The following is a 12,574-nucleotide window of genomic DNA, read 5'->3' on the forward strand; positions in this document are numbered from 1 at the left end:
CGCAATGTAAGAGCTTCCCTTGAAACACAAAAATGATGCCTAATGTTGGAACACAGAACGCTCAGTTCAGTGTACAGGCCTGTATGGATGTATAAGTTCACTGATAGAAGTTGGCACAGTGATTATAATCACAGTATTTGAATCACACCTGAGACCTTTCATGTGCATACATTTCAATTTAATGCAATCAGACATTTCCTTCAGTAGATTTGCTGCCAATGGAAGCAGGTGATAGAAAGGCCTTATTTTGCCTGTTGATCGGTCAATTCAAGCTTTCAAACATTGAGCTGCCACTTTTCAGCTCACATAAAGTGCTGGCAATAATTATTTTGCCTATAGAACAGCCACACCGGCACAAAGAGAGGCATTGGGATGCAGGTGTGATACGTATTATGCCCACTGAAGTGATTTTATCTTTTAAAATGTTTTCGTGGTCTTACTCCCAGACGAAGTAATCATTATAAAGACCCAAATATTTATACATTCCAAACCATGGGCATTCTCTTAACAAACCTTCCTCTGGGGGGATGATGACTAGAATATACTCAGAATGGCAGAAAGAGATCCAGTAAAAGGCAGATTTTCGCATTTAGGTACAAATAACTAGAGATTCTCTGTTCAGTGTGTTTGGGTTTATCTCTCAGATTTGATTCTTTGCCCCCTCTGTTCCCTTGACAATACCTGTAAGGCTACAGGGGGGAAAGCACTTTCCTTTTGTTTGGCCTTAATCTCTACAGATCCCCTTTGTGTGCGCGTGTGTGTGTGTGTCCTGTATTTGACTGAACAAAAGAGACACACAAATCATTTTGCGGATGTTCTTCCAAAGTGCACAACAGTCCTCAGTGATACAACTCACGCAGACACGAGTCTAATTTCTCATTTCAGGTTCCAATTTTCTTTGATGAACCTGTTCAATATTCTTATAAAACATCAGATATTGATGGTGTCTTCATTACCCTTGAAATTTAGAATCTGAGAGCCTGGTGGACCACTGAGATCCTCCTCATTTATAGAACATCATTTCTTATGCTCCCTCAATGTAGTTTGGAATTTGCATGATTATTATATTGTCAGTTTTAATAGAGTTTCAATAATTAGAGGGCTTTTGTTCGCTTGCTCAGATATGTGTTGTTAACCATCAGCAGACCGTTCTCAGCTCCCCATCCGTCGGCACCCACTTCCTGGAGATAATTCTTTGTGACATTTGTTTCACATCTGCTCAACAATATTACCTCTTTGTAATATTCCAAACATCCCAGGCATCACCATCATACCATAGATAAGACTAATAAGAATGTGACTACTGATGAGATAGCACGTGACCTGTAAATGGATGCTTCAACTCCAAGCTGTTAAACTATCAGTGTCTTGTTAAATCACAAACCTGAGATTCCATTGCAATATAATCGTTCTTGTGTTTGGGAGTCTTGGACATGTGCACAATATTGTTTTACATGGACTGCAACTGTTTGGGCTAAGCAAACCAAATGCAAAAAAAATATATAGGTTATGTAGGCTACCATTTGGAGACAACATTGTAATGTCTACCCATAACATTTTCAATGAATAGCATGCATAAAGCATTCTGTGTTTAAGCCTGTACTTTCATAAAAGTTTGGATCTGCAAATATCTTCCCCTGTGTTAAGGTCCAAATAAAAGCATTAAAATGTGAAATTTGTGTTGTGTGTGTGTGTGTGTGTGTGTGTGTGTGTGTGTGTGTGTGTGTGTGTGTGTGTGTGTGTGTGTGTGTTTCTGTGTATTTGACCCTGTTGCTGTTGTAGTCATGTATTTGACTGAACAAATATATATATAAATAATTCCGCTAACGTTCCTCCAAAGTCCCATGCACAACAGTCCTCAGTGATGCAACTCACGCAGACACGAGTCTAATTTTTCATTTCACATTCATTTTCCTTGATGAACCTGTTAAATATTCCAATAAAACATAAATCATGTAGACATTGATGTTGTTTTCATCACCCTTGAAATTGAGAATATTAAAGAACATAATTGACGTGCTCCCTCGATGTAGTATGGGATTTGCATGATTATATTGTAATGATGCACAATTAGAGGGCTTGTTTGCTCGCTCAGATCTGTTGTCAGACCAACCGCAGCTTCCCATCCCTCCACACTGTAAAGCTGGGTTATTTTCCATATACGAGTTTATAGAATAACCTTATTTTTCCCATACATAAGTCTATAGGAAAAAAATACTTTCACAGGCATGAGTCCTCTTGAAAGACGGGAGAGACAACCTCACAGCAGGGACACTCCTTTTGTGTTCAGGTGACTTGTTTACATTGAAATACCCCATTGTGTGAATCGCCATTTGGCCAGGGAGGCTCTGACCATGGCGGACACACCTCCAGTTTTCTCCTGGAAAACCCATGCCAAAAACTAAAATGTATCTGTTTCATGACAAATGATAATGTATCTATGTTTGGTATCATTTTTAATGTCTCAACGCGAGAAGTAAGAGGGTCTCAGTGGTACAATTGTAAAATAAGTGTAAATATGTTTTTCTGGTGATCTAAGCGAAATTGCCAAGTTGGATGGGTAACCTCCCATCCTCCTTTTGTAATGATAAGATATACCCTGCGGTGAGCCAAGGTCTTTTACAATTGTTATAGAGTCTATATGTTAATTTCTAAGGTGGAACCCAGCCGACAAACCTCCTGTGTCTAGATGGATATTTAAGAGAAAACAAAGGTGACACTTCAGATTTTTGCTTAACAAAATCTCCACTAGCGTGTAGCTCTGGCTAGCAGTAGACTCTGAGCTTGGTTTCCTAGGATTGAAACCTCTGCTAATAGAGTTCCACTTCTTTAGTTAATGCTACATCAGGTATGATATCTTGAACTTTATTTTAGGTTGATTGTTTAATTCTTTTGCTACTTTATTATTGTCTGTATCTTTATACCTTTATTGATTGTATTAGAAAAGATTACAAATAAATGTGATGTTAATTGGTAATCGGTAATATTCTTTTCTTGAGATTAGAGTCCGAATCGAGGCATTTGTTTAATCAGTATCTTAGCAAACGAATTCTCAGTTAAACTACGTATCTTGTGAGGGCTAGTTATACCACTAGGAGTCACTGCTCTAATTCAGTTTTCGCACCAAGCCGTGGAGGCCTCTGCGTGCTAATGCCGGCCGGCCTGATTAGCCAAACGAATAGTGGTCCCTGAACTGGTAAATCAGTAAACTTCACAGGTGCTGATAGTCAATGAACTGATACTGCTAACGATATAGGTTGGATCTCTAGTGATTAATCAAATCAGCCTTGTAGAGAGATAAAGTTTAGAAGTACTTGTTACTTGTAGACTGATATTTCATAGTCATCAACAGTGTGACTATACCTTTCATCTATGGAGTCAGATGGTCAAAAATAATTTAACTTGTTCAACACAATCTCATTGGTGCACCGGGTAAAGACAGAACACGTATAAAAGCAGGAATATTGATAAATATATTTCCTCCTTACAATGTGGTGACTTCCCTCAGGTGATTGAATATTTCTGTGAATCAGAACTTTCAAGTACGTCGCTCCGGTGCGCCGCACAATGAGACTCGAATTTCCGCTCGCAATTACCCTGGTTCAACTGTTCCTTTGGTGAGTATCTTTCCTTTTATTTTTTGAATGTTAAGATTCAGGGAAACAAGTTTGCATTCCATATAGACACATAATATAGAACGGATCGACATATCCATTTAGATCGGAGACTGTAAAAATCCGATTATGGGGGGACAAGTTTCAACAGAAAACACAAGTCAGGGACAGCTCAGTGTAGATGAGGAGTTGATGCAATCAGTCGGTTCACACGTCGAACAGACCTTAGTTCGCTTAGACGACCTAGGCGTTAAAACATATTGGAATAACGAACAACTACTACAATGGTATGCCACGGAAGGAAAACAATTACAATCAAAAGCAAAGTTCCGTGACCTATCTACCGCAATTATGTATTTGCTTAGACGCAACGACGTTAACGCGATAAAAGAGAGTCAAGAGACTCTGGATAACGTTCTAACTCTAGAAAGATATCGCTCAGAGGAGTTGAAAAAACTAAACGCACAGATTGATGCATTTGATTATGAGAAACATAGCTGGGCAAAAGAGAGTCGAGCAATGGAGAAAAAGATTAACAGGCTAGAACGCAAATTAAACCAAGGACAACATGACACGTCCTCTTCGGAAAGCTCTGTTATATCTCGCAAAAACTCCGCAATTAGTGCAATTAGCCTAAACAGCGACACACAAGATGATAGCACAGACGAAGACACAAGTCTAATCGACAGTTCTATCAAAACTGAAAAACGAACCGCCGCAGAAAAAGCTTTAGTGAAAACAGCGACCTCCACAGCCAGGAAGGGCAGGCGAAGACATAGACTTAACTATAGTTCGGACGAGAGTAGGCCTAGTTCATGGCACAAAGAGGTCACACCTAAACATCGTAGCCGAAGCCCACAAAAGAAAACCCGTCTCCAAACAGGCACAATTCCCAGGAAAACGATGAAAGTAGCAGTGTTAAAAACAATAACCGCTGCGAACAACGAAGTTACAAACATTTCCCGACCATTATCATGCGACGAATGCTCTAGACATAAACAGATAGTGGGAATGATGCCCAGAAAAGGACCATTTCAAATATATTGGGACAAATTAATGCAGCAAGCGTCGATATACAAGCTAGAAACCCGAGATGTATGGCAAATATTGCTGCTCACAATCCCCGACGAATTGCGTCCAAAAATGACTGAAGACCTCAAAACAGGCAACATTGCAGTGAGACAACATGGCGAAACTGAGGCGGACGTGTTTGATAGAATCAGGCTAAATTTATTAGACATGAGAGGACCACAACGAGTCGAATGGAACAAAATTATAGACGTTAAACAGACCAATGAAACATTCGAGTCGTTTGCAGAACGTATGTGGGCTGTTTTCAGAGAACATGGCGGTATACCTGATTGTACCCGTGACAACGTAATTTTACTCGACATGCTTCGTAGTAATGCCGGACCACACATTCTTAATGCGTTAGCCATGGGCGGAGACCCGCCTGAGGATACGTTCAGGTCGCTAGTAACCTGGGCCACAAAAATAGAAGATAGATCCAAAATCCACAAATCGCAACCAGTAGCCGCAACTCAATGGGTAGCCGAAGGGAAGGGGGTCGTTCCAACTAAGAGGTGCAATTATTGCGGCAAACTAGGCCATAGCCAGGAAGATTGTTGGAACATCCGCAGACAACCTCGCTCACCGAAACAAAACAGGCGCTCACCGAAACAAAACAGGCGCTCACCGAAACAAAACAGACACTCACCGAAACAACACAGAGACTCGCCAAAACAGTATAAAGAAAAGATACATAACTCCAACACACCCAGACCCGATTTCAGAGACAACTCGAAGCTAAATACACCGAAAAGCCCATATAGCCCTGCACATGAACAACTACACCATACCCTCACACAAAATTATGATGAATAGGGATGCGTGGCCTCCATTGCAGTCGGGAGCATAATTTCTAGTGGAAACCGCGTAAAGATAAAATCTAATTTAGGGGGCCAATTAGTAGACGTTCTGATCGATACCGGCGCAGCTTGCTCCTGCACAAACATTCCGCTACCACTAACGAACGAGACAATCCAAATACGAGGCATAGGCGACAGATTAATGACTGCGAATCGTACAATACCAGTGTGTTTAGACTTAGGTGCAATAGTCCTAAGCGAACCATTTTGGTATTTACCGGAAAACAGCGAGGGCACAGTGTTAGGCATGGACATTATGGAGAAACATGGATTTGTAATTGACTGTTTGGAAAAACAAATTGAAATAAAAACCAATAGAACTACTAAAAACAAGTCACAGCAAAATTACTCTAAAATCATGTCCATCTCCACCACTGACCCAGTACAGCAGTTAATCGAGAAACACAGCGACGCATGGGCCAATCACGAACATGATTGCGGCCTCATTGACTTTGAAATGAGCGTTGAAGGAAACCCTCCGCTCCCACAGAAACAATACCGAATCAAACCCGAAGCAGAAGCTGCGGTACATGATATTGTCAAAGAGCTAAAACTACGAGGCATAGTCAGGGAATGTAGCTCCACTGCTAATTCACCATGCTTGCCAGTTCCCAAACCAAACGGTAAATGGAGACTTTGCATCGATTATCAACGTCTAAACAAAGCATTACCAAAAGCAACAGCAATCGTGGCCAACCCAGCGACGATAATGACCCAAATTCCCTCCGATGCGACTTTGTTTTCTGTCTTAGACATAAAAAACGGATTTTGGTCCATAAAGATAAATCCCAAAGACCAATGGAAATTTGCATTTACTCTAAACCAGACTCAATACACGTGGGAAAGGATGCCCCAGGGGCTACACAACAGTCCGGCAACTTTTCACAAAGCATTGTCCAATATACTCAGCCCATATACTAACACAGGAGAAGTAGTTAGCTATGTGGATGACATCCTAATTTCGACGAAAGGGCCACTACAAAAACATTTACAACTCGTTGACAATGTACTTCAAACCTTAAAAACTGCCGGCTTCAAACTGAACAAAGACAAAGCCCAAATCGCATTGCAGGAAGTTCAATACTTAGGGTATACACTTTCTCAAAATCACCGATCCCTGACAGAGGACAGGCGGAAATGCATAGCAGAACTGCCAAGACCACATACACTAAACGCGCTTCAAAAGGTGTTAGGCACTGCTAACTATCTCCGTGAATTTATTCCAGATTTTGCTGGAATTGTCTCGCCATTGTACGCGTTATCAAAAGGAAAATCAAAACCCTCCGACGTCCTCGACTGGGCGAAGGAACATGACAAAAGTTTCACTGAACTAAAAGAGCGTCTCTGTGCTGCGCCAGCCTTAGGCTTACCTAACCCATCTAAACCGTTCCACATTCAAGTCGATGCTTACGAGAAAACACTCAGTGGGATATTAGCTCAAGATTATGGGGGGAAACTAAGACCAATAGCCTACTACAGCCGTAAAAAGTCTGTTGTTGAAACTGGTTTTGATCGATGCACACAGCAAGTCCTGGCGGTTCATTGGATGTTAACCACAACAGAACCCATTGTCGGTTTCCAACCTGTTGTGGTTCACACAATGCACACGCCAGTTCAGATGTTGTTGCAAGGCCGAATCAAAGGTGTCTCGTCTCAAAGACTTGCCAGATGGTTAACTGACATTCAAGCACGCGACATCACAACAGTTAATGACCGCATCTTGCCACACCTACTTGGCGATGTCGAGGGCCACCCACACATATGTGAACCAAAACCGGAAACGGAAAGTCCAGTATTAGACATTGAATTACCCCAACAAACCAAAGTATACATCGATGGTTCCCGCTATTGGGACAATGGTAATTATCATACTGGTTGTGCTGTGTGGACCCCAAACAACTCTCTCACAAATGAAAGCCAAAAATTACTTTTCAAACTACCAGCAAATGTATCAGCACAGGAAGCCGAACTTGTTGCCTTGCTACAGGCTATCAAAACGCACCCTGAACCGCTATGCATTTACACAGACTCTCGTTACGCGCACGGTGCTGTACATGACTATATGGCACAATGGCAATTACGGAAGTTCCTCACTTCAGCAGGAACGCAAATCAAACATTTTGATACAATCACATCAATATGGCAAGAAATCAAATCGCGAAAAATCCCCATGTCTGTAATCAAAGTCAGAGCGCACATCGTCAAAAACCCGACCGTACACGAACAAAACAATAACATTGTTGATGAGTTAGCCAAACTAGCAGCAATAAATGGAGAACCACTGCAACACAACAAACCCAATGTTTCTGCAGTAAGTTCAATCCAAGTCACACCCATCGATTTAAAACAATTCCAAAAAGAGTTATGGACTTCTGACGAACAGCTTATACCAAAACTACAAAATGATGCACTGATTGAGGTTCGCGATGGCATTATTATCAGAGCAGATAAATATGTTATTCCGGAAGCACTCCAAAAACCAGTCATAAAAATGTATCATGAGTATGCACACGTATCTGCAGACAAAACACTACAATTGATTAAGCCACACTTCTGGTGGTTCGGCATGGCCACAGATGTTAACAACTGGTGTGACACGTGCCTGGTGTGCGCGACAGTCAACCAAGGAAAACCGGGACGCACAAATCTCCGCAGACCGAGTCCACCCAAAGGCCCATGGGAGGCATTACAGATAGATTTCATTGGTCCTCTTCCCAGTGCCAAGGGGGGATATCGTTATTGCCTCGTCATAATTGACAAATTCTCAAAATGGGTTGACGCTATTCCCACTCGCAATAACAATGCAAGGACAGTGGCACGGGTAATAGCGAACCAACTCATCCCTTTGTATGGAGCACCAACTCAGATTGAATCAGATCAAGGCACACATTTCACCGGTCAAGTCATGCAAGACATGTGTAAAATGTTGAATATCAGACAGAAATTCCATGTTCCCTACAGACCACAGAGTTCAGGAATGGTTGAGCGAATGAACCGCACAATCAAAGAAAACATTGCAAAACAAATTGCCCAACACCAAAATCAGTGGATTGATGCTTTACCCACAGTTTTGACAGTGTTGCGAGCCACCCCTTCCAAAGCCACAGGTATCAGCCCACATGAACTCATGACAGGACGAATCATGAAACTTCCCATTGACCCAGAGATCTCGGCAGCAGATCTGGGCCACCTCACTGTGGCTAAACAACAGACTGTACTGGTTCAGTTGCAAGATCGCCTCAAGGTGCTATACGCACAGGCCACACTAAAGCAACAACAGTCTGACCTAACTAATGACACTCATTTTAACCCAACCCGCGAAACAAAGTTTGCTGAGGGTGACATGGTAATGATAAGAGTGTTTGTCAAACAAAGTACATTTGCTCCAAGATGGCATGGGCCATATGAGATTAAAACTGTCTGCAATAGCTGTGTTGCTGTGGCCATAAAAGGAAAAGTGAAATGGTATCACATGACTCAATGCAAATTATTCAAAGTTTCACCTGATCAATAATTGTATCTGTTTGTCTTTAATTCTGCGTACTCAGGTCTGCCAGCGCAAACCCATGGACTCCAGATGCCAGGAAAGTGTCTGGACCAGCATGCATCCGGCTGGGCCAACGAGTCCTACTCACTGATAACAATAGATGTGGGAGATGGGTATGGAAATATTCAAAGGGGCCACACACACCATACATCACGATTCCTCTAAAACAGTCAGCTACATGGCCTCCCGGACTAGCACCGGAACCAAATTGTGAAAACAAGATTTGTTGTAGAGAGGGATCCACCCATCTCCCCACTCAAAACATAACAGGTTACATGATCTACCCACCAATTTTCCATAACCTCACAGCCTGGTACCAGCTTAAAGACACACCACATTCTAACATTGGAGTCATGAATTTAATATACCAACAGCCAAACAAAGGACTAGATCCTAAAAAGTGTTACAACACAAAGGATCTAGAACCAGCCACATACAGATGCACACATTCAGCTACACATAATCACACACACATAGCGTACACCGATATGCTATTTAACCTCACTTCTTCAACAGAGAATCAAGCAAAACCCAAGTCATTTATATGGACAACCCGGAGGGAAGGGATGTACTGTATTGGATTATGTCAGCACAATTTAAATGATTACACCAGTGCACAGAACTGCACCTGGACTGGTCAGAAATGTTTTAAGTTAACTACTTGTGGATATCACAAGCCCACACAGTGCCCTAAGACTCATCCCACCCCTCCGGGAGGTATTATCAAGGGAAATGTAAACAAGACTTTGTTACACGATGTCAATTTAGTGATGACACATGTTAGTTATAATATCACAAATGTTTTATCTGCTTATCTAACCCACTGTAGCGATAAAGATCAAACATATGCATGGCTACAGTCACAGATTGATGATTTAATCTCTGATTACAAAGACAGACTCGCTGTCCAAGTTCCACCCGCTAGATTTAAACGAGATTTATTTGCTGATGTAACTAGTCTTTTTGGTTCAGCTAATTCCATTGCCAACTCTTACAAGATAACTGGACAATCACAATATTCATCATGGTTGGCAAATCAAGTAGCCAATGGTTTCCAACATCTCACCAATAGTAATGAGAATATTATCAAAGCAGTCAAGTCTGAGGCACAGGCGCTTCTAACCGTTAGTCACTCATTTTTCAACCAGACCCGCACCCTTGAACATGACTTAGCCTGTAGAACATATGCACGGGATTTATTCGCCACAGCCAAACAAGAAATCCTGGATCTCCGTCTGCAAAAGACCCCTAGGCATGTCCTAAGTGATTTGATTGAAATCTTAGACTTGCATAGGTGGTCTACGTCAGAAAAAATGAAAGACATTAACTATTCTGAATTGTTATCGACTTTAATGATGTATACTGGTACTGAATGTGCAAAATGTATTGGTTTCTTTGTCACCTTTCCACTTATCCATCCAGAACAGGTATTCCCAAATTCAACAACCATAAGATCCATTGGAGTAGTGGTAAAAGATCAAGTGATCAAATGGGACCATCTCACAGGGTATATGACTTTAGGTAACACTGAGACCTTGTTCACTTCTCGCACTTGTTGTCATGAAACATCCAATTATGTAATTTGTACCTGTAATACGCTAAAGCCTTTTTCACAGAATGACTCTAAAATCATCAGTGTTCAATCTCTACATGGGCATTCTGATGCCATTCAAGTTTCACACACGCAGTGGTGTGTCACCAGCGAAATGAACTCTTTCTCTTATGGGGGTTTGACTTGCCCCTCGAACCACAGTTTCTGCCTGGAAGTCACAGAAGACTTCTCCATGGGTCAGATCAACATCTTGGGGAGGGTCCCACTGGACTTAGACCTCTCCCCTTGGTGGGACGACACATTCTACGAGCAGGGCACCCAGGCTCTGACGGATACAATGAGTCTGGTGGAACGGACCGTTCGGGACACGAACTACCACATCACCCAAGCACAGGTGCAGGCAAACCTAGCCAAGAAGACGGCCGAGATCCTGTCCAGCTCCTCCACACGATCTGCACAGTACGCATACACTTGGTGGGACTGGGTGTTCAGAGCATGTGTACTCGCTAGTATCCTCACATTCACTGCCACCCTAGTCCAGTGTTGCTATATGCGATGTGCCATCCGTTCCCTACGCCGAGCCACCCACACAGCCCTGGTATTGAGTCCGCTACAACTGCCAGGACCGCACAGACTGAAATAATGGAATGTAATATGGATTGCCAGCTTTCATTTTTTGACACCTCTGAGACAATGACTTCACGGTGTCAACTGGGCGACTGTAAAGCTGGGTTATTTTCCATATACGAGTTTATAGAATAACCTTATTTTTCCCATACATAAGTCTATAGGAAAAAAATACTTTCACAGGCATGAGTCCTCTTGAAAGACGGGAGAGACAACCTCACAGCAGGGACACTCCTTTTGTGTTCAGGTGACTTGTTTACATTGAAATACCCCATTGTGTGAATCGCCATTTGGCCAGGGAGGCTCTGACCATGGCGGACACACCTCCAGTTTTCTCCTGGAAAACCCATGCCAAAAACTAAAATGTATCTGTTTCATGACAAATGATAATGTATCTATGTTTGGTATCATTTTTAATGTCTCAACGCGAGAAGTAAGAGGGTCTCAGTGGTACAATTGTAAAATAAGTGTAAATATGTTTTTCTGGTGATCTAAGCGAAATTGCCAAGTTGGATGGGTAACCTCCCATCCTCCTTTTGTAATGATAAGATATACCCTGCGGTGAGCCAAGGTCTTTTACAATTGTTATAGAGTCTATATGTTAATTTCTAAGGTGGAACCCAGCCGACAAACCTCCTGTGTCTAGATGGATATTTAAGAGAAAACAAAGGTGACACTTCAGATTTTTGCTTAACAAAATCTCCACTAGCGTGTAGCTCTGGCTAGCAGTAGACTCTGAGCTTGGTTTCCTAGGATTGAAACCTCTGCTAATAGAGTTCCACTTCTTTAGTTAATGCTACATCAGGTATGATATCTTGAACTTTATTTTAGGTTGATTGTTTAATTCTTTTGCTACTTTATTATTGTCTGTATCTTTATACCTTTATTGATTGTATTAGAAAAGATTACAAATAAATGTGATGTTAATTGGTAATCGGTAATATTCTTTTCTTGAGATTAGAGTCCGAATCGAGGCATTTGTTTAATCAGTATCTTAGCAAACGAATTCTCAGTTAAACTACGTATCTTGTGAGGGCTAGTTATACCACTAGGAGTCACTGCTCTAATTCAGTTTTCGCACCAAGCCGTGGAGGCCTCTGCGTGCTAATGCCGGCCGGCCTGATTAGCCAAACGAATAGTGGTCCCTGAACTGGTAAATCAGTAAACTTCACAGGTGCTGATAGTCAATGAACTGATACTGCTAACGATATAGGTTGGATCTCTAGTGATTAATCAAATCAGCCTTGTAGAGAGATAAAGTTTAGAAGTACTTGTTACTTGTAGACTGATATTTCATAGTCATCAA

At 41.8% G+C, this 12,574-nt stretch overlaps 1 protein-coding gene across 1 annotated transcript; it reads left to right on the top strand.

Annotated features, from left to right (window-relative positions):
• Positions 1–9,859: 9,859 nt before the first annotated feature.
• LOC134092041 (uncharacterized) lies at positions 9,860–11,284 on the top strand. The gene has a single exon (XM_062544844.1). The coding sequence runs from the start codon at positions 9,860–9,862 to the stop codon at positions 11,282–11,284; it is 1,425 nt and encodes a 474-aa protein (XP_062400828.1).
• Positions 11,285–12,574: the final 1,290 nt, after the last annotated feature.

Source organism: Sardina pilchardus, chromosome 9 (genome assembly GCF_963854185.1).
Source record: "Sardina pilchardus chromosome 9, fSarPil1.1, whole genome shotgun sequence".
Lineage (NCBI taxonomy): Eukaryota > Metazoa > Chordata > Actinopteri > Clupeiformes > Clupeidae > Sardina > Sardina pilchardus.

What these genes read in the sequence shown, in the direction of transcription:
- LOC134092041 (XM_062544844.1), top strand. Translation starts at nt 9,860, where the DNA reads ATGACACATGTTAGTTATAATATCACAAATGTTTTATCTGCTTATCTA.